Below are 24,344 nucleotides of genomic sequence, written 5' to 3' on the forward strand. Positions count from 1 at the left end.
CTGGCCAATATGGGTGTCTGAACTGTAGTTTCTGAGTATGTCCAGAGCATCAAACTTGCCAAGGCAGGTAAGGTCAGTGAAATTGGGTTTATTTCAGCACAGCATACCTCTGTGTGTCATAATCAATCAAAATAAGGATGTTTTGATGGTTTGGGTATGATTTAAGAACTTTTGTGTATCAACTTATGTGAAAAATATGCTCTCTAACGTCAATTTCTAAAGCTGTCTTGTGGACCACAATTCCCACAGCATATAAGATCAGTGAAATTGGGTTTATTTCAGTACAGCACACCTCTATGTATCATAATCAATCAAAATATGGATGTTTTAATGGTTTGGGTATGATTTAAGAACTTTTGTTTATCAACGTATGTCAAAAATATGCCCTCTAAACGTCAGTTTCTATAGATGTCTTATGGATCAAAATTCCCACAGCACATAAGATCAGTGAAATTGGATTAATTTAAGTACAGCACACCTCTATGTATCATAATCAATCAAAATATGGATGTTTTAATGGTTTGAGTATGATTTAAGAACTTTTGTTTATCAACGTATGTCAAAAAAATGCCCTCTAAACGTCAGTTTCTAAAGATGTCTTGTGGATCAAAATTCCCACAGCACTTAAGATCAGTGAAATTGGATTAATTTAAGTACAGCACACCTCTATGTATCATAATCAATCAAAATATGGATGTTTTAATGGTTTGAGTATGATTTAAGAACTTTTGTTTATCAACATATGTCAAAAATATGCCCTCTAAACGTCAGTTTCTAAAGATGTCTTGTGGATCAAAATTCCCACAGCACATAAGATCAGTGAAATTGGATTAATTTAAGTACAGCACACCTCTATGTATCATAATCAATCAAAATATGGATGTTTTTTTTTTTTTTTAAGTATATTTTTTTTGGCTTTTTTGCCTTTATTTGTACAGGACAGTGAAGGGTGAGACAGGAAGTAAGTGGGAGAGAGAGATGGGGTGGGATCGGGAAATGACCGCAGGCCGGACTTGAACCTGGGTCCCCGTGTGGGCACTTGGACCCGTATGTGGTATGAGCGCTGTAGCCTACTGTGCCACAGCGCTCCCCAAAATATGGTTTGAGTATGATTTAAGAACTTTTGTTTATCAACATATGTCAAAAATATGCCCAAGGCTGTCGTGTAGGTCAAACCTGACCAGCAGAGTGATGACATGCAAATCAAAATAACTGGTGTAACCCTAAGGTGTAATCAAGGCCTGTCTGACATATGCAATCACAAACTTACCACATGTAAGTTCACAAAGATATAGCCTACGGCATTCAGATGATTTTGTGTCTTTTACTAACATACGCACACACTGTCTGGTCCTTATGCTTCCATCGCCAGCTGCAAAACAGGCTGACTACAACTTATTGTTGTTATAAAATTACTGTTCTTGTCTGCCTCTCATTATGCCACTGAATGAATACCTGTAAGGATTTCCAACTTTATTATGTTATGACCCCAAAATCAGAGGAAGTTGGGACGTCTCAAATTTGTATACTGATAAAAGAAATTGATTGTTGAAACAGGAATTTTATTGTTGCTGAAAATACATTCTGAATTTCAGGTCAGTTCTGCTTTGGACAATAAAATGTGTTAGTAAATACATGAGAATGAAAGTCAACACAAGAAACATTTAAAAGCTAAGTAGGTTGATTTGCAACATGGCTATAAAAGACAATCATGGTAAAACAGTCTATCAGCAGTTAAAATGTGGAGGTATTCTGGCAATATCTTCAGGACATAGCATTAAAATCAGGCCTACTTACATCCTGAAAGTCACTGCATGGGCTCAGGATACAAAAATAACCCTTATCTAGGAACAGTCTTGATATTCAGACCACAGGTGCCGGCTAGGAGTACTCTGCTAAGAAATACATTTAGATGGCGCAGCTATATCTGTGTTTCCATGTAAGATGGATCTAGGAAACGGTTTAATCTTGCTCAGAGTCACTACTGGTATGGTATTCATCAGAATCACTATCAAAGTTCATTTCTGTTCCAGTCAGAACTTGAACATAGCAGTTCTTTGCATGCTTTGCGATGTTGTTGGTTGCTTGCTTGTTCTTCATCATCAAGCTCTGTAGACCTTGGATCCCATCTTGAAGCAGGCCCCATGTCTCACCTTACACATTAAAACACATTGAGCCTATATTAATAAAAAAAAACTTTCAGAAATACTGTAGCGTATGCCAAGTATAACACAAATACATACTGTACCTGATGTCACCTTAGAAAGCTGGGATGACATCTGCCTCAGGGAGTCTGCACAGGTGCAAATAGACTTCCAATGCTTGTTCATCTCTGCAATAAGAATCCTCTTCTCCTCCTCAAGTCTCCTTACTGCCATCACAATGTCGAACACCTTCCTCTTCGTCCTTAGATCTACAGAGTCTGGAATACATAGATGAAAAACAAGTCAGTTCCTTTTTGGGGTTACAATCGCCATGACAGATTTTGTGCCACTATGTGACTATTTCACAGTGAACGGAATTGTGTACATACCACCGTGTGTAATTTGCCATGGCACAATCTCGTCAGATAGAATGGTATCCAAGGTCAGGTTATCTGCATTAGGAACCATGGTGTTATACTTTTCCAGTACAGCATTTAAATTGTTTTTTTCCTCCCTGATCTTTCGGCGGATCCGGGCACGTCCTTTGCATCCGTCATTGTCTTTATAAAGACGCTGGGACCTCCCCTTAACACTCGCCACCAGCTCCTCAATTCGGCTGGTTACAGCGGCAAGATCAGCATCATTTGGGGATGTTGTTGCTAAGAGAAAGATATTAAAACAGAAGAAATCTCAACAATCTTTTCATATTTCTCTGTAACTGAGAGGCTACACTTGTAGCTAATGTTGAGTATATTTAAGTTAATTAGGATCTTTATTGTCCCCATGGGGATATTCTTTTCCACATGTCATCAGCAATTGTAGTGTGTGCTTTTTGACTACGAGACAATGAGCCTCTTTGGAATAGCAGCCGAGCTTAGTACACCTGAAAACCATGATTAAGGCTATGTACAATTGCTATAAGCTAAACTCAAAGCATGACAAGAAATTCAAAGTTATAGAGATACTAAGAGAAGCTTGAGCCTATGACAATACAAAATATATTTTGTTAGAGCCATAGAGAAGAATTCATATTTGTTAATTTGTGCAGAAGTATTTTGTAATTTATGTATCATTTCATGAAAGAAAGTACCCTGTAAATCCAGATTTCTTGCGAGAGCACAATTTGAATTGTGTCCGCAAGATACTCTTGTAATGAACAATGATGCACGTTACTTTTACCGCAGGAATCGGGGAAACCAAAAAAAGAGTGGGCGAGCTAAACTGATGACGACAGCAACAGCAACTTTCGACAGCGACTTTCGTTTTTGGTCGTAGTGCTATCCAATTGCGTCGAAGTCCAGAATCAGTCAGTAAACATTCGTCATAGTGTTGTCCAATTGCGTGCAGTGTGATTTTCAAAGCATGCTTGGTGCCGCCCCTCGAGTTAGGCCATTTTCATTATTCGTGGCCAGACCCTTAATCTGAAAGATTCCACAGTATAAAGGCGCATTTTGGGCTTGAAAAACGTTAGATGAGAAATGGATGGATTGGGAAGCTTGGTTGGACACAGTTTTTTTACCGTGCTTGCCGTGTTAAGAGATTACAGGAAGAAACATTTTATTTATTGATCATGTAAATAGAAGGTTTTTTGTTGAACACATAGTTTTTTGCACTGTCCATTACTTTCCAGAGTGCTTTCAACCACAGCATATCAGACAGTATAAAACAGTATACTCTACCTTCTGCCCACTCTTTGATATCAATGGTCCATCTCTCCAGTTGATTGTCTGTGATGTTCATTTCTGTTTTCATAGTCTCCAGGTTATGCAACTGGCATTGCAAGGCTACTGTGGCCTTCAAACACAAATGACAAATGACAATGAGGGAAATGCCTACAACTTTGGCTATTGTTGATAAGGAAGGAATGTAAAGTACCTTCACTATAAGAAAACCACATACGAACTGGTTACATATACAGCCTTTATACATGGACTATATGTACTGTATGTATTTATGTATGTATGTATGTATTATATATATATATATATATATATGTGTGTGTGTGTATGTTTATATGGTATGGACATTTAAGACACTGAAAAATGCATTTGACACTACCTGTAACCATCTGTATATTCCATTGTACTGAAGAATATCTGGGGAAGTCCTCCCAATATTTTTGTGATAATATGCCACTTTATTGTACGATATTGCTATCCTATGCGTGTTGCATAACTGGTCTCTTTACCTTACGATATCGGCGGGCAAGGGTGGAAGCCAAGTTGTCAAACTTTTGTTGGTTCCAGCGCATGGCCATGACCGTCAGCATGTCTATGCGTCCTGCAAAAATAAAAAATATGATATTGTCAACCTTCTTTCCAGTAGCAGTAGGAGAAGAAACTGTCCAGACTACACTGCAGTCATGTGCCATTTCATTATTGTCCCATGAATAACTAATACAGGGGTGTCAAACATAAGGCCAAGGGGCCAGATCCGTCCCGCCAGCAGGATTCATGTGATCCAGATGTGTTGGGTAGGAAGGGAAAGTTAGAGCCAAAAGATAATGTGCAATAAGCAACATATCTATGATTAGCGCTACAAACTAAGATGCCGAGAAAACTGACATGAGAAGACCAGTATATGACAGCAGTACATGATCTGTACTTGTTTGCTTATACCTGGGTATAGTAAAGGAGGATATCATCAAACAACAATCTATTACCCACACAGAAAAATGACCATGACGGCCCCCACGAGGTCTCAACAGACCCACTGCCTGAGTCTGAGTCTGACACCCCTGCAGCCAGTTGCACCAGTCGAACGTAAGGTCGATCGTAAGTTTAGGTGTAAGTTGCGTCTTAACCTTACGTTGAAACTAACTTGTTTCAATCTTTTTCTGTTGCACCATCGCTACTAAAGTGTGTAAGTGTCGTGTATGTAACTCTTCTCGGCTTGTACTTTGTTAAATGTAACATTTCCACCCTTTAAATGAGAAAACCATGTTAACAAAATAGTTACGATGGGACTTACACCTAGGGAAAGGGTGGTGTAAGTTTTGCGGTCGTTTGGTGCGTCGGTCGTGCACGTCGTCGCAAGCGAACACGACGCGTCCGCGAGATGCAATACTGACAAGAAAGTAGGGGGCGATCATTGCCAAAACAAAGTGACTGCAAGATGCATTATCGAGATCAAAGCTGGGGGCAATCATGAGAGTAAACAATGGCACATGGCCACATCCACATCTGATATTAGGCTACTAGTCTCCCCCTGGTGAAGACCTCCAGTAAGGTGCGTAATGCTGCAGCGAGTCTGTACACAGGACACAGCAGGTCGCACACGGACGCATACGGTTACGCTTGGTCTAACGGCAAGTATAATCCCAGCCTTACGTTGAAACTGCTTGGTGCAACCCGTTCTATTTTAGTAGCTCGTAAACCTCAACGTAGCGCCAGTTTACGTTCGAACTAAGCTAAGATGGAACTTATGTTCAGCTGGTGCAACCGGCTGCTGGGTTAATAGGTAAATAGAACAGGATAGTGAAGTAGCATGAGACAGTGGTGTAGGACAGTAGGCAAATGGCATAAAGCACTAGTATGGCAGGACAGTAGGTGAATGGAACTCTGATGTGGAACAGCAGGCAAGTATGGTATGGTACTGTATGCCCAACCAACAACAGTACAGTACATGTTTTTGATCACACTGCCCCTCCTTATTATCTTAACTTCTAATAAAATAGGATGATGGTATTGTAATTGATCATCAATTTGTGTGCATATTCAGAGCTTTATATTTTCAGAGCCAGCATATACAGTATGCATGAGCTCAAAGTGACTCACCATTGTCATCAGGATAAAAATGTACCTTACCTGCTTTTGACATGTGCTTTGTCGTGACAGCAATCCTCGAGAGGAAGGCGTTACACTGCTCCACCTCTTCCCCAAGAGTCGACCCAGCCCCCTCCTGATACGCTCCACTCCATTTTACCTTTACAAAAGAAAACCAAACCTAAGTGGCAAAAATCTTATGCAGCTTTTCAGGGAAAGAAAATCTCATGGACAATATTTTTTTCTTACCTCACATTTGAAATCGTGAGCTTTGGCATGAAAAACCGAGAGAAATGGCCTCATGGTCAGGAGATCCTGAAACTCCGGGCATTTCTCTGTAACTCTCCGCAGGTAAGGCCAGTACTTGCAAGCCACATCCATGGCGAAAAATGTCACTTGCTTGTGGGACATTTGCTTTTGGAGGTACAGGGGGTAGGCAAAGATTTCACCTCGAAACATATTAAGGGCACGGAGGAGAACACCATGACGGCAGACCGCAAGTTCCAGGCCCTCCTCGTCTGTTTTTCCTGAGGACTTCTTAGACGTTTCACGCGCCGCTGACCACTGCCCTCCACAGACACCTCTTCCAGAGACCTTAAACATGGAAGATGGTTTACAGTCCAAACTTTTCCAAACTGTAAAGACGTGGTGTTTTATAGGTAAAATAGTGAAATTGTGGAAGTTTACATGGCTGGTTGAGGCATGGACATAGTCCACGAATCTTCCGACCTCATCATCATTCGCAATGAACACACCATCAAAGATGGCTTGTTCCTCCGATCTACGTAAAAGATATACATATTAACTTTAAATAGTCATATGATTTTCGATTCACAGCAGTTTATTTCAAAGTAATGAAGCGTCACAAACACCGGATTTTGTAAGTACCTTGCTGCACTGTTGAATCTGTAGTGCTTGCGGTTTCCATCAACAGATACCGCAAGCATGTCTGGGCTGCACGCTGGACAGTCAAAGTAATCTTTCCGGCATAATTTGTCCACTTCGAATCTAACAGCCTCCCACTCAATGAAGCTTTTCCGGAAGGTGTCTGCTGTGATCTTTCCGCTCTGTTTAAAAAGAGTTCAGTAAAAGAGAACAAAAGACAACAGTAAAAGAGATCAAATTAAAGAATATACTACTGTACACCGAAGTAAAATGCTCTTTTGATACCTTTCAGGATGTTTGTACTAATTTCGAGAATACATATCAAAGGAAATAAATAATATGTAAACACTCGTACACTATACACTAGTGTCCATTATACATAGAGGATATTGTGTGACATTCAGTCTAAATCTAATCACAAAGAGGGCTACAACAGCTTCCTATAGTTAAGAAGTAAGCCTGTGCAATATTAGACCCATTAATCCAAGGGAACACTTCTGGGATCAGGAAATGATATTGGGGAGAAGATGTCAAAGTCTGTAGCCAATCTATTTGAATCTATTTGAATTTGAGGTCTTCAGAATGACCTCAAATTCAATTTGAGGTCTTCAGAATGACCTCTTCAGAATGACCTGTTTTTCAGAATTGTTTACAGTTTTTCACAGTTGCTCAAACACTAAACCCCATTCTCTGAATCAAATTCTCAAATGCCTGAACACATTTATTGAATTATTCCCTTTTTTGGCAAAACCATAGACTACTTTCACCCACTTTACCAAACTCATTAACCCTTTTTGCAAAACTGTGAACACATTGTGCATTCTGATGCACTTCTTAATTATATTGATAACCAATCCATGCAGAAGTTGAACACAATTAGTGCACAGTTGTCTCCATTTGAACACTACCACTCAAAATTGATAACACTTCTGTCTAATGATGTGACAATCAATATAAGTCAGTTCAGAGTTGACAGAGACGCAGGGGACAACAAGTGTGTGTTACAGTAGAAGTGGGGTACAAGGAAGAGGAGGGTGCAGGTAGGAGGAAGAGGATGAAGAGAAAGACAGAGAGTCCCAAGAGTTGCAATACTGTAAATGATGATATTTGGGCAACAATCATTGACCATGTTCTGGTTCATGGAATGCCAATGAGAGAAGCAGGACTTTATGGTCCAACCCAACATCAGTGGTTTCTCTGTGGCGTCAATAATCCAAAGATTCAGACTACAGAAGAGACATAGCGTAAATGTCCAATATCATACAGTACAGTAATCACTGAACATCCACTGTTACACACTTACTACCCTTTGAGCTCAACTCTGAGAGAGTGAAAGAGCTGAGTTATCAGTATGTCCAAGTAAGTCTAAATTTAGGCACACTACAATATTACAGTATTGCATACTTAGTACTATCAGAGTCTGTGGCATCACAGTACAAATCATATTCAGTACAGTATTGGCCTGTCTTTCTGTTCACTTACAAAACTATTGATTTATATCTTCATACAGTATAGGCTAGAGGATATATAAAGAGTGATATAAGTCCTTATTACAGTGCATGAAAATGCACTGTACTGTTCTTCCAAGGCTTCTTCTTATCTTTATTTTTCTTCTTCTAACGCGCGCAATTCAGCTTGAACCGTTTAACGTAGAAACTTCATTCAAACTTTGTTGCGTAGGTCTCGCTTATGCCATGTGTGCTTTGTATTTTTCAACTTTGTAACTTTTATACTTTTTAAACTATGAATTAAAAAACGATTTCCCCATAGATTTAACATTGAGCTATTTCCCCATAGACTTAACATTGCTCATTATGACATCACGGCAGCAATTAGAATCTTACGCCAGGTGGCCGGCCACCTGGGCACCAACTGTCAGTTTCTCTGGCTTTAAGCATACAGTCTCTCAGAAGACTACATATCCTGTTAACTGTTTCCTCTTTCCACAACTGTTTCAAAATAAAAGTCCTCACTGCAATAATCACAATTAATCAATCAATCATTTAACTATTGAAACTACTCAACTATTTAACTGTTCAACCATTCCAACTGTCAGTTATCATCAACTATGCCTCCAGTCAACTACATGAGACCTCCATGTACCTAGCAACCAACATAGCAACCATCAAAATGAAGTGTTTATGAACGTTTCCATAACAACCAACATGATTTTACTACAGTAACTTCTTTATTCCTGATAGTGGCAGCCATGGATACCCTATCAACAAATGTTTCATAATAAAAGCCCTCAGTAGCAAGTTAGCTAGTTAGCATAGTTAGCATTGTTAACATTTTTAACATAACTGCTAAAAATTATTAGCTAAGTTAGCTAATCAACCTGGTTAGCATTGTTAGCATTGTTAGCATAGTTAACGTTTTTAGCATAACTGTTAAAAATGATAAGCTAAGTTAGCTAATCAATGTGGTTAGCATTGTTAACATAGTTAGTATTGTTAGCATTTTTAGCATTACTGCTAGAAATCATTAGCCAAGTAAACCAATCAACCTGGTTATCATTGTTAGCATAGTTAATATTTTAGAATACCTGTTAGAAATCATTAGTTAAGTTAGAACAGGAATGTTTAAGCTTTAAAATGTCTACCTTACAGTTTTTCACAGTTGCTCAAACACTAAACCCCATTCTCTGAATCAAATTCTCAAATGCCTGAACACATTTATTGAATTATTCCCTTTTTTGGCAAAACCATAGACTACTTTCACCCACTTTCACCCATTTTACCAAACTCATTAACCCTTTTTGCAAAACTGTGAACACATTGTGCATTCTGATGCACTTCTTAATTATATTGATAACCAAACAACACAGAAGTTGAACACAATTAGTGCACAGTTGTCTCCATTTGAACACTACCACTCAAAATTGATAACACTTCTGTCTAATGATGTGACAACCAATATAAGTCAGTTCAGAGTTGACAGAGACGCAGGGGACAACAAGTGTGTGTTACAGTAGAACAAGGAAGAGGAGGGTGCAGGTAGGAGGAAGAGGATGAAGAGAAAGACAGAGAGTCCCAAGAGTTGCAATACTGTAAATGATGATATTTGGGCAACAATCATTGACCATGTTCTGGTTCATGGAATGCCAATGAGAGAAGCAGGACTTCATGGTCCAACCCAACATCAGTGGTTTCTCTGTGGCGTCAATAATCCAAAGATTCAGACTACAGAAAAGAAATAGCGTAAATGTCCATTATCATGCAGTACAACACTGAACATCCACTGTTACACACTTACTACCCTTTGAGCTCAACTCTGAGAGAGTGAAAGAGCTGAGTTATCAGTATGTCCAAGTAAGTCTAAATGTAGGCACAATACAATATTACAGTATTGCATACTTACAGTACTATCAGAGTCTGTGGCATCACAGTACAAATCATATTCAGTACAGTATTGGCCTGTCTTTCTGTTCACTTACAAAACTATTGATTTACAGTATATCTTCATATAGGCTAGAGGATATGATTAGAGAGTTATATAAGTCCTTATTCTTTATTTTCATTGTGATATTTTATTTTTCGAATTAGAATGAATACAATTCCTCCTGGAGCCATAAACCCTGCCCTGAAAACTGTGTCTTCCATTGTTTGGTGTATTGTCTTATCACTGCTCTGCAGGAGTGTAGTTTTGCCTGATGTGTTCAATGATTTGAGACCATTAGTTAGTTTTGAGCAAAGTTAAAAGTGTTTTGAGGTGATTGTTCAGTTTTGCAACAAGATTGAGGGGTTTCGAAAATGTAGTTTGAGAAATGAGTTTTGTGTTCACAGTTTTGAGAAAAAGGTAAAGAGTTCTGAAAAAGGTGTTCTAGCAATTGTGAAAAACTGTAACACTATCAACTATCTTTAAACTATGCAACCACCATGTTTACCCTAGCTACACCTTAGTAACCATATCTACATTATCTATCTATACATTTTTTTAGCATTTTCATGCACTGGTAATTCCTTGGAATTGCATTTCTAGTTCTTTATTTTTATTGTGATATTTTATTTTTCAAATTAGAATGAATACAATTCCTCCAGGAGCCATAAACCCTGCCCTGAAAACTGTGTCTTCCATTGTTTGGTGTATTGTCTTATCACTGCTCTGCAGGAGTGTAATTTTGCCTGATGTGTTCAATGATTTGAGACCATTAGTTAGTTTTGAGCAAAGTTAAAAGTGTTTTGAGGTGATTGTTCAGTTTTGCAACAAGATTGAAGGGTTTCGAGAATGTAGTTTGAGAAATGAGTTTTGTGTTCACAGTTTTGAGAAAAAGGTAAAGCGTTCTGAAAAAGGTGTTCTAGCAATTGTGAAAAACTGTAAGTGGAAACTGCATGTCTGACAACATGAGTGTATGGTTCTTTATAAAGGGTCTAAATTTAACACAACTTTTCCTAAACAGTGCAAATGTTCCTGTGTACTTTCAATATTGTGCCCTCATAGTCTTATTTCTTGAGTTACTCAATTATTACCATAAATACTTACACGGCCAAAACGAACAGTACGTTGATCTAGCATTCTAAGAAATGCTTGGCTAGACATCCCTGGTGCTGCCATCTTCAGCTCTTCAAAAGAAAAAAGGACATCTGCTGCATACACTGTTGAATAGTGAGAAGTGGCAGGCCAGTAGTCATTTCGGACCAGGTCATCCACTCCAGGACTCCACGTAGCTTCACATTCCTCGCATCTCATCTGAGGTAATCTGAGATCATATCTCCCTGGAAAAAGAAGGGAATACTTACAGTTCATTCTGACAGATGCAAACTGTGTCATTCTGATATGGGAACCTTTGAATAAGGATGGATCAGGAGGACACTTCCACAAACTTTATGTAGGGCACTTTTTTGTCAGCCAAATTACTGTAACTATTCCCATTCAAACAAAGGTTCATTGTTTTTCTCCACAAACGTGGGCCCAGCCAATCTAACCAGCGCCCAACCTATTGACACCTCTGGATTTTCATCCATGATAAAGACAATTTCTGGATGTGTTCCACAATGTAACATGTATGAATGCAACATAATCATGATTCATATATGTGCATGGTTGAAACAGAAATTGAGAAGGAGTAGAAAGATATAGGGTATGATCATCAAATAGCTGTGGGTGAAATTCTGCAGCTACTTCTACAGAAGTGACCCCCACTCATTGATAAAGTTCCTCTTACCATTCATTGTGACCACAACTATGGACTGTCCTGCGACGACACTGGACAATCCTTGTAGACAACCACATATTGTCTCTGGCATCTCCAAAGGTACAAGACGCTCTTGAAAGAAAAAATAAATAAAAACCATGGATGACGATCAAAGAATAACATATTTACTTACTGGCAACTATTTTAAAACCAGATGTGCTTGATGGCTTCATCAACCTATCAGAAAACAGTGTTCCGTTTTCCAGTTGATATCTGGAATTATTAAGTCTGAGAATGTGACTTTCAAAAACTACCAGACTTACCACACTGGGTTAGAACCCTCTCCACAACACAAGTTGTGGGAGGCAACGGATTAAAAAAGGCATGGGTCATCGAATCCCTGTTGTGGAACACTTGACCTCGGTGGACCCTGACATCACACTGGCCACAGAGGAATGGGTGTGGTCGGCAGTCACAACAACGGATAACAGCTGGACCATTTCCACAATGTTGGCAGATTTGAGGTGCCGCATGTTGTCGAGCCACCATGATGTTGACCAGCCGGATTCTCTCTTTCGCCCACCACCCTGAAATGAGGCTCTTTCGGGTTGCCCAGTCTGTTGAGGCTTGAGGTGGTGTTTCATCCTCATTTATGTCCTCACCCAGTGAACGAAGCTCTTGAAGGAAGGACTCTATTAAGACAATGCAAAATATTGAAAAAATGAAGTTCATCATAACAAAAGAGAATGGCATTGAACAATGGGCATTTTATAATAAATTAACATAGTGTTTTGAACCAGTGGAGTCAAAATAAAGAACACACCCGCAGTAACGGAAGGAAAGTCGCTGGTTACTTCCCCACTGGTTTCTGAAGCCCTGACATGCGAGATACCAGTCTTCCGATTCTGGCTGTGACTGGGGCCTGCTGTAGGGAAAAAAGCTGTTGTTTTTTACACTTAATAACACAAACTTTACCTGATGCTCGGGTCACAGCACTTTGGTCAACTGTTGTTATTTTTTTAAAGTGCTATACAAATAAATTGACATTGACATTGATGCTAGGCACAAGTATGTAATAACAACCTCAGATATGATCTAATTCAGACCTATGACTTGTGATCATGTTACAAACCATTCCAAGATGTAAAACTAGATCTGGAGATAAAAGTCTACATTTTAATTTTCATGAAGGTAACAAAAACTGACCTGCTTGTTTTCGGGATGATCTGGGCATGCCATAAATAATGTTCCCATCACTGTCCCTCTTAATCCATCTAACATCTTGCCTTCCGTTTGATGGCTGACTGGTGGAAGGCTGACTGGTAGTTGGTTCTGCCTCCTGGTGCACAAGCTGTTGGAGGTTTTGGAGGTTAGCCTGAAGTTCAGCCTGACCAACAAGGTCATTCATCTCCTTCAGGACACGGGCCAACTCAGGATCAGACATGGCACACACAGGGACAAACAGAAGACAAGACAGACAAACAAAAACACCACTCAGGGGGGAAGGAAGGGGGAGAGAGAGAGAAGGGGAGAGGGAGAGAGTATGACAGCAAGAGAGAGAGAGAGAGAACACAATACAATAGTAGATAGAACAAGATACAAGACAAACGTGGCTCTTAAAAGTGCCTTTTTCTGTGTTATGTTTTGAATAATACTATGCTGCAGGAGAGGGATAAAGGAACCTGCAGAAAAAGAGAACAACAAATCAAAATAGAATAGATCACCAAACTATATTAATACAAACTATTTCAATATGAATAATAACTGCCCAAGAACCGCTTCAAACCGTTAATGTTGAGCTGGTGCATAAATGAGGTACAAACGTGTTACACATACAGTATGTAAGTTGTCACAAATATCTGTAGCAGCTAAGTCTAAATAATGATCAATGAACTAGCATCAAGTGCTCTAGTAAGCTGATCTAGCTAGCTAGCTGGCTAGCTACTTTGCATTTAATTTTGATGCAACAAAGAGTTATACTATGTCAGTGTCTTTATAATACAGTACTTACAGTGGGGTTCGACATCAACAAATACGACAATAAGTTTTTTTAAACTTCATTTTGGACGTGTAAATGCTTATTCATTTCCCTTGCTTATTTGACAGTTCTACTTACCGTGGAATCGCGCTGGGCAATGGTGTGTAGCTTCGTCGCACACAGTGACGCGTTGCACAAAATAGCGCAAAAATATAAAAGTTAATAAAAAAGTACAGTCTTAATATTTTATATCGCTCCTCAAAATTGGAAAAGAATCAGCACAAACGTCTGAGTGAGGGAAAAGCGGGTTTAAGATGCCTTTACATTGAAACACATCGCTTCCCAGAATGCATCTATTTGCAAAAGAACGTCATTTAACCTGGATAGGCTTGGGATGGCCAGAAGCAATGTTATGCAGTCGGTTCATAATCGATAAAGATCTATAAAAGTCGGCTATTATTTTTTTAAGCCGAGGGTACCTTCCACTTCCGACACGTTTGGGGGCCTGAGACTGAATCCAGATATTATTTTGTAATTGAGTGATCAGATAATTAAAATATGCAGTCCTGTAAGTCCAGTAATTATATATATATTTTTAAAGGCGTGATAGCGATTGGTTTCTGCCCACGAAAATGTATGTTTCCAGCCCAGGCAAATCGCTGGATGGTTAACCCCCTTTCGTCAAATTACGAAGATGAGGGATTTGCATTCAAATCTATCGATGACCCTCTACGGCGCCAGGCGACGAAGAGGGGGCCCCCTTAGCGTCGCCATAGGACGCCAGGGTTACATGACCAAGCGTCAGTATGTTACGCCAAGGGATGAGACCGTGTTGATTATATCGATACGAGTAGCTCAAGTATCGCAATATTTAATTATATAATTTAATCATCTATTTTACTTTTATTTGAGGCGAGTTTACTCAGGGTTTACTCTGATCACATTAAATTTGCTAGATAGATAGATAGATAGATACTTTATTGATCCCCAAGGGGGAATTTCAATATATTACGCTCTCAAGGTGACGCTTGTTGTGGCGTTTTATTGTCCATTCAACGCAATTTCAAATCGAAAGTGTGGGTGTGTTTCGGTTCTCAACAAAAAGCAAATAGTAAGGACCTTGATATGCACTATGCCATGACAAAGTGAGTTGAACAGTGTTATTTTCCTTATTTTTTGTAATGCCGTCGAACAATATGAGAGACATGAATAGCAATATATCGCAGAATCGAATCGCAATACTTGTTGTATCGCAATATGTGTAGAATCGCAATAATATCGAATTGTGGCCCAAATATCGCAATAGTATCGAATTGTCATTCTTTTGCCAATTCCCACCCCTACTGCTATAGCAGTGGTTTGGAAAATGGACAAGATTGTACTCCGCACTTTGTCCTCTGCAGAGGTCTCTTGCTTTCTCTCACTTATTTTGGTAATGCTAGGATTCACTTGTTTGTGTATTCGTCCAGAACAAGAGTTGACTGTCCTCACCCAAGAACAATGTGTAGGTGTAAAATGCCTGAACACACTGGAAGCAAAGATTATAGTTGAGTTTCCATGATCGTATTTTGCCAATGATGCCTTGCAGTGTTTTCCTCTTGTATTGCATCCAAGGCTAGCGCTTCATCTAGAGTTGCTCATCACCAGATATTTATTTTCTAATCAAACAAACCTCAAGGATGCAATATGACAGCCTCCTTTTTAAGTATGCATTGAATATTTAGTTTGGAAAGGAATGGTTTTTAAGGAAATGTTCCACATTCTCTGTAGCACTAATGGAATTTCAATATGTACATATGCCTACAGTTTGTCTTCCATCAGGTTGTTTAGCTAGGATTGCAGTAAATTAGGCCTCGTTTAGTTGTGCCTGCGGATGGGAAAATGAGAGTATGCTGGAAGCCAATTAGGCCTCTGCCTGTTGCCTCGCATTGGAAACAGCATAGCACACACATTTGCTTGATTTATTTGTTGAACTGAACACTGTACCATGTGCCAATTGTCTTTCGCCTATCACAAAGGGCTCCTCCCCATTGTATTTGCCTCCCTTGGAGCAGCAATTTATTTTCTTTTTTTCTGTTCTTGTTGATGGAAAAGAGGCTTAACCTATGTTCAGAACATCCGCTCATGATGATCTAAATTACTACAGCTCAGATGACTATATGTTGACGATTCACTATTTACTATATTGCATAATGCAGTGAATGACAGGATATTCAAGATGACAGCTTACAGCCAGGCAACACGGGGTGCACAAGGACAAGTAGAGGACTGGCCTTGTTTTATTTTTTATTTTCTCAAAAGTCTATGGAACATACTGTACATGCTTCTCTCACGTCTGATGTGTAGACTATTCCAGTGATACTGAAACACTTGTTGCACCATACACTCTGCAAACGTTTTCACTTCAGTTGCCCTTCCTGTACAGGGAACAGTGACTGGGACTTGTGCAGGCCATTCTGAAGGTCAAGCTAGTGTGATTTCTGATCTTGGAAACTTATCGCTGCCACAGGCAGAGTGAGCTTTAATGTAGTCTTCTAAATATGAACATGTAGGGTCAGATTATCTAGAGAAGAATTAAATGCAGTACCAGGATAAATGCAATTTTCGGCAGAGTAGGCTTTCAAATGTAATTTAGCCGAGCACTTAGCTTAATGCTACACTAGAAGACAGAGCTTGGATGGTCTCACACAGTCTTTATGTTTTTAGTGGACATAACTTTGTTAACTTAATAGCTTGCAGATCAATCACCTCTCTGATGCATTTAAAGAAGTACATTAAAATAACCCTTTTAAGAGTCGTGTACCATATGGAGGGCAAATTGGACACCTTTAAAAGATGGCTGCCCTTAGAGCATTTAAAAAAGCATTATTCTTTGTGCATGTGTGTGCTTACTCTCCGCCTTTACTTTCATGGCAGATTTGTGTGTGGCAGTATGGCTCTAATAATTAATTCCAAACAATAGGCTACTGTATGGAATCTTTTAACAAAGTTAAAATGTCACATTGTGCTTCCGTTGTAAAGTACATCAGTGATATAATTGAATACTATTCAGAACCAAATAGGTGAATCATTTGGGCATCTGACTTTGATCATACATAAACTGTGTAATAACTTATAAGTTAGAAATAATATACTGACCCACATATATATATATATAAATGCACTCAGTTACACATACAACTCCAATGCATGTTGCGCTGTGGATGATGATTTTTTTTTTTGCAAAGAGAAAGTCATTCACTGAATTGGTTTTTACTTTCACACTCTTTAAGTAGACCAGACCAGAATGAGTTAAATACTGTTTTATCCCTGCATTTATATTGACGCAGTTGTTAAAACAAAGCCCTTTTAGAATGATTAAATCAAGAAGTTTAGAATTATTACGTTTTCATTTAATCCAAGATATTGACACTTTTTACTTTTTAGAGAATGGCACAACTGTGGAGCTGAACAAATGTGTTCTATATATTTTCACAGGTGAGAGACAGGGCCCTAAATTAACCAGCTGTTGAGAGTGTGATTTCAAACTCATAATAAGGGCTCAGAATTATGTTGACTGTTCATAGCCTCCGACAAGGCCTTTTGTGTTTTCAGTTCGTGTCCAAGGAGGCCCACTAAGAAATGGTGTGACCCTGACTGTAATACTGAATTACCTCTCTGTATATCAGAATGCACCATGGGAATCGTGTTAACAAGGCGAAAGCCAGGCAGACATGGAGCATGTAGAACATAATCTTATGCTCAGCATTAACAATTAAATATCAGGTGCCAAGGGGAGCTCTCTCTCTCAGCTCATTCCACACCACGCTCAAGAAAGGACGGAGGAGCACGGCGAGGGCTGATGTAAGGTTAGAGCGAGAGAGAGAGAGAGAGAGAGAGAGAGAGAAAGAACGAAAGAAAGGAAAGAACTGAGGAATGAAAGGAAGACGGATGGAGGAAAAAGAACAACTGCATATTACATCCATCTCAGCCTCTTCCCACACACATCGTAAAGAAAGAGCATCATTTGTTGCAGGGTTGTGTGTGTGAAAAAAAAAAAAAAAGTTAACGGCATTTTCAGCAGCGGCTTGATCATTTTTATTCCATGCCAGTGAAGGGGTCAGTATGCATGCAACCAGAACAAGCAGAATATTGCGATGGGGGTGGGGGCCACTGTAACTGATGCAAGGCATTGGCTGAGCTTTACTTTAAAATCCATTTAGGGGCAGTTTTGAACGAATGCCAAATGATGGCAATTACAATAATAAGCGCCATAAATATGCAAATGATTGTGGACTGGCTGTTTTTTGCATTGTTTGCTGATGAAAAGTTAAGTGTTTGTGGAAATTGTAGTTTTGATTTATGTGTGTGCCAAACCATTTAAAATTTCAATAACGCTCTTTATGAGACTTTGAGCAGGGCTTTTTTAATGGCTTTTGTTCACATAAGACATCTCTGGACCTTGTTAATGCACGCACTCTGTGTATTTGTTTGTTTAATAATCAGACTGAAGGCCGGGGTTTGACATTAACTTGTGAGTTTTTTTTCTATATTTTGCTTTGTCAGTAGCATAATTATGATGGCAAACTTTTACAGTTTAACCAAGGCAATCTGGGAGGATTGCGCCTACAAAAAGAAATATTTTTACGGAGTAATATGGTTTTAAAGGATATTTCGGAACCTGGAAGTTAAACTTTCATTTAAACTATGAATCACTGCTTACATTAACGATATCTCATTTAATATTACACTCTGGTTTGATGAGCACAACCTGCCCAGCACCATAAACAAACTACTAGAAATGTGAAAGACTATGATTAATGCTTTGTTCTTGATTCTGTTGGATTTAGAAGAAAACCATTCCATCCTTCAGAGTGAACCAAATCCCTTCCCTTTTCCCTCGATAGGCACTTGCTGTAATATACACAGCAAGTATTCAAGAACATTCAAATGACTCGTTGCAAATAACTTCTGATTGGAGGACCGTTGTCGGGTGCAGCAAAAATGTTTCCTGATTGCAGCTCCACATTCTGATTGCAAAGCTTTAAACAGTCAGTTAGTAGGTACTTTTCTTAGCAGTTTTGAAAATATGAAATGTGTCCTAATTCAACACTGCTTATTTGTTTCCTGTGTGTTCCTGTGTGAGTTTACCGTTTACAAAATGATGAGATGCACCTTTCCATCATGACACTGAACTCTCACGGTGCCACCTTCATCTTCATCTGATCATCTTCATCCCGCTTTACAGCCACAGCATGCAGGTTGTGGCACAGGAATGTGCTCAGGTAATAAATAACCCACCGAGACATCATTTATCTCAGTGAGCGGTGACACGGAGGCACAGGCTGTGTACTGTAAGTGTTTATATACAGGCCCTAATTGGCTTTAATGAAATGCAGGGAGGAAGAGGCTGCACGCTGTCTGGCCAAATGTAATATCTGACATATTCTTCATGAGACTGGCCGTAACAAGCACACATGAGAATAGAGCAAGGGCTTAAGTTTGGTCACAGCTTTGGGGACACAACCCTGTAAATAAATAAATAAGTAAATAAATAAAATAGAATAAAATAAATTAACTGTTTTATAACAAAATCACTGTTTTATTAGCTTGGCTAGCGCCTACCACTTCTCAAATGAGACGTGGCCTGGCAACCAAATGTTAATTTTCTCATATGTGAAAACATGCCCAGATCTGTTCATTTTGCCCCCTGTTCTGTGATTGGTCCCCTATCTCAGGCAAAAGATAGGGCAGTGTTTTTTCCAGACTGCCTTAACAGTGTGAATAAAAATCATGCGCAAGGCAGCATGGGAACACCCAGGCTACTGTTTCATGACAATGACAAAGTAAATTTGTTTTTAAATATTAGGATCTTAAAGGTAAACTATGCAACGTTTTTCAGTTAATCGATTCATTCCATACTGTTCCATATGATTAAATGAGTCATTACCGGTCGAACGATGTTTTTTTCAGCCGCTCTAGTGGTCTGTAGTGGTAGAACCACGCTTGCAATTTCAGGAGCCCTCAGGCACGCACCCATGGTCTACTCCAGGGAGTGTCATGTGAAGTCTCATGAAAAGGCACGGCAGACTGACTTATTGAGGTGTTTAGTAAAGTATATATGCTAAAGCTGTAGGGGAAGCTCTGCAGAGAAATATGCTAGCATAAAATGAGCGAAAACGAAAAGCGAAAGCGGCGATGAAATCGCCAACCCTGAATAGCTTCCCTTTAAGAAATGCTACCAATTTGATGTTCTTAAACTAATTTATAAATGGTGCACTGTCACTTTAAGATCATTGAGTCTACCAGGTTCTTATAACCCTCCTGTTGTGTTCATTTCATGTTAATCAGTTTTGTGTTCCCGGTCAAAAATGACCGACCCCAGTATAGTTGATTGTAAATCCATAATTATACATATGTATTCACCTAATGTTGCTATGTATCTTTTAATTAGCTCAAGTCCTTGTGAACATTACATGTTTTAAAGTTCTATTTGCTATTTCTGGCCTGTAGGCCTCATTGACCTGAGCTCATACAAGTCGTTTTTTAGTAAAAATAGCATAATATATGCATTATTTTGGCTCTAATCAACATTAAAATAAATATATTGTGCTATTTATCATGGAATACTTCATGCTCAAATTTAAAAAGAACCTTTGTTTTGAAACCATTTCAAATTTCTAACAGTGGCACAAAATCACATCTTTTGTGTTCCCGGTCAAAAATGACCGACCCTATTTTAGTTGATTGTAAATCCATAATAAGACATATATTTATCTTATGTTGTTATGGATCTTTTAACTAGCTTAAGTTCTTGTGAACATTACATGTTTTAAAGTTCTATTTGCTATTTATGGCCTGTAGGCCTCATTGACCTGAACTCATACAAGTCGTTTTTTAACAAAATTAGCATAACATATGCATTATTTTGTCTCTAATAAACATTCAGATAAAAAATATTGGGTTATTATATCACAGAGTGCATTATGTCCAAGTTTTAAAATAATATTTGTTTTGAAACCATTTCAATTTTTTCACAGTTGCACAAAATCATGCCTTTTCTGTTCCCGGTCAAAACTGACCGGTATGATTTTATTTGTAAAGAATGACCATTAATAGTCAATAGCCTGCCTTTTCTGAGCCACAACTGACAACAATCTCTTGAGTAGTTCTTTAATAAGCTGGCACAGGTCTCCTGAGGTATTTTGACTCATTCTTTCATCGCGAATTGTTCCAGCTGCATAGTTTCCGAACATGGACATTCACTTTGAGCACCCGACACAGATTCTCAATTGGATTGAGGTTTGGGCTCTGTGTGGGCCACTCCAGGACCTGGGTTCTGGTATCCTTGAGCAACTGTTGGACCAATTTTGATGTATGCTTTGGATAATTATCTTGTTGGAAGACCCTGCAACGACCTACAGCTAGTCTAAGAGCCAATTTCTGCATATTATACTTATATATATTAGAAAATTTTCATTTTCTTTTTTCATGATGCCATGCACCTGAGCAAGGTTCTCTGTGCCTGAGGCTGCGAAACAGCCCCACAGCATGATGCTCCCACCACCATGTTGAACTGTGGGGTTCAACTTAGGGTTGAAAAAGCATCTCCCTTTCTTCGCCAAACATAAACAACATCCATGTGCCCAAACAGTTCCAGATTAGTCTCATAAGACCAAAGCACAGACTTCCAGAACTCATTTTTTTATCTCTCAAATGCTCACCTGCAAATCTCAGTCTGTTAGAGAGATAGATAGATAGATAGATAGATAGATACTTTATAGATCCCCAAGGGGAAATTCAAAGTTGTGATGTGCCACTCTTTGAGTAAAGGGGTTCTTCTGAGACGATGGCCCTGAAGCCCACCATGATGAAAGTCCCTCGCAACTTTGTTACTTGAAATATCAACTCCAGAAGAGGCCAGGTCAGCAACAATCATCTTGGCAGATGTCCGGCCTTCTTGCTGACATCTCTGACTATTTTCCTCTCCAGAGTTCTTGAAATTTTGTGCTTACAACCATGCCCAGGTTTGCTTTGTAGAATTTGTCTCCTTGTACTTGACAATGATGCAACGTACAGCAGTTCTAGACACTGTGAAATGCTTGCAAATGGCAGTATAACCTTCCCCCTATGATCTTCCACTATCTTCTTTCTGAGCTCAAGACTGATTTCCTTTGTCTTTGACATGGTCAGTAAGATTAGTCCCTCGATAATGTGTACAAGTGCCTTGTGCCTTGAGTCCTTTTATGCTGATTGCATGCTCGGGTATTGTTTTGAAGCCAATTAACTGTACAGGAGTGGTTTGAAAGCTGATTGGTTAATTAGGTGTGTTTTGATAACAAACAAATCACATGGGCAGTAATATTATTGACCATCCCATCATGGGGGCTAATATTTTTTACCACTATATTTGATATAAAGTAAAACTAAAAATTTATTTTATATTCCAAAATGTACACCAAAAGCCACTAAATATCACTTTTTGTGTGTGCCCAGCAACACATGCATGTGTGGGTGTAGGACAGAAGTCACTCAACTCAATTTTATACACTTTTTGTAGTCACACCCATTCATTTCTAATGACCGGTCATTTTTGACCGGGAACACCACAGGTGTACACAAGTTGAATAAAACACACAAAATTGCATCAAAGTTATCAAAAATTATTTTGTGTGTTCAGATGCCCTATGTGAACAAAGTCATGAAATCTCATGACAATCAGATTAAGTTAACTATATTTTTCAGAGACAAAATGTGCCAAATCGGACAGATTTGACCGTAACACAACAGGAGGGATAATGACATCTTGCTAGCTCCATTCAAATATAGCCCAAAGTTAATCAACACACTGTAGCATTGTTTGTCTGTGTCACATTGATAGCACATTAACAATGATATGCATAATGTTACGTTGGTATAAACAAGGCTCCATTGCCTTGGAAATGAAAGCATGCAATGACATGATGCTAAACATTTTCTATTCACAAGTAAAAATGAATTATGAGCCTGGTAGCTCATTTAATGTGTTTTAGTCGGCATATCACATGCTTCATGTAAGTGCCTAGTTTAAGGGAATTGAATTGTTGAGGACTTACCAATTCCACTACACAAAGGCAAAGACCACTCGTTACATTATTGTCCATTTTCCCAGTCACAGCCAGTGAGTGCAGCCTATATATGTTAAAATGCCCTCTTGCAGTTTATACATGGTCAGTAGTGGATAACTACAGATAACGCCACAATCTCCTCTGGCCTTGTTTTTGTTGTCTTCATGTCTTCCTTTTAAACATTTCTTATATTAAAAAGGAGACAACAATTATCAACAATGACAAACCAGCTGGAACCTGTCACCATCTCTCCCATTCGTGTTCACTCAAGATGCGTTCCTAATTAAATGGAGGTGCATAACGTTGAAGTAGATGTGATGTGGAGATTGAGAGGACCCAAAAATCATCCTTGCATGAAACATGCTGTCGGTGCATTTTGACATTGTAAACGTTCTCTAGGAAAAGTTAAAAGCAGTTTGCAATAAAGTTATTCCTATTGATTGATTACAGTCTGGGGCCACCTCTGTCCCTCTGATGCTTGCCTATGAGTCTGCCACGAACACTAGTATCCATAATACTTTGACACTTTTACGTGAGCATCAGATTAATCCCCTTCATTTTCAGACACTCAAATGATGGTTATCCTAGAAATGTATACACTTTATGAGATCCAATAATCAATGACTGTTTGCTTAATTGATCAACAGAAAATGTTGACCTATAAATCCACCTCGTCCCCAGGTGTCAGTCAAAGGTCTGATGGATATCTCATCTAATGACCTGCATTATTTTTATTTAATCATGTTTGAAGGGGAAGGGTTGTGTTTCACCACATACCTGCTTAATGCATAAGAGAGACACCGATGTGCTGAAAATCCATCAGGCAGAAAGAAACCTTTGATATACACGGTGTTGAGGTAAAGCTTTCGCACCCAACACGATGTGCCGCACCGATAGCGCACCCAACTTAAGAGGCTTTTCCCCCCTTTTTTTCTTCCAAATCTGCTCACCGTGCTCTCTCTTTCTCTTTCTCTCTCTCTCTCTCCCTCTCTCTCTCTCTCTCTCTCAAGAGCAGACTGTAGCTAAACCTTTTGCTGGGTTCTGTAAGAGCTCAAAAGCTAATTCCCTAAAAGCTAATTCCCAGGATTGCTTAATAACACCGCTAATGAGCGCCTAAGCCCCCAGATCCCCGCGTTCAGTCACTCAGCACTTCGGCTTTGATCCCCCCCAACCTCCATCTTGGGACATCCATGAGGGTCCGTGCTACCTGGAACTAATACCTCAAACACAATCATCCATGGATGTCCATGCCAGAGACTGTCAAGAGACAGTGCAAAAGAAGAGGGGGAAAGGGGTAGGATGGTGGGGGATGGGGGGATGGGCATAATTAGCATTAGGACCAGAATAGCTTGA

At 39.2% G+C, this 24,344-nt stretch overlaps 1 protein-coding gene across 1 annotated transcript; it reads right to left on the minus strand.

Moving 5' to 3' along the window:
- Nucleotides 1-1,962: 1,962 nt before the first annotated feature.
- LOC134071734 (uncharacterized) lies at nt 1,963-13,371 on the minus strand. The gene is made up of 15 exons (XM_062528571.1): nt 13,134-13,371; nt 12,751-12,852; nt 12,474-12,619; nt 12,251-12,368; nt 11,958-12,059; nt 11,432-11,508; nt 6,797-6,975; nt 6,596-6,689; nt 6,158-6,502; nt 5,951-6,068; nt 4,333-4,424; nt 3,824-3,938; nt 2,534-2,803; nt 2,249-2,422; nt 1,963-2,153 (listed from the first exon to the last, which is right to left on the minus strand). Exons 1-15 carry the CDS (start codon nt 13,369-13,371, stop codon nt 1,963-1,965), a joined length of 2,361 nt encoding a protein of 786 aa, XP_062384555.1.
- Nucleotides 13,372-24,344: the final 10,973 nt, after the last annotated feature.

This window comes from Sardina pilchardus, chromosome 23 (assembly GCF_963854185.1).
Source record: "Sardina pilchardus chromosome 23, fSarPil1.1, whole genome shotgun sequence".
NCBI classification, from domain to species: Eukaryota; Metazoa; Chordata; class Actinopteri; order Clupeiformes; family Clupeidae; genus Sardina; species Sardina pilchardus.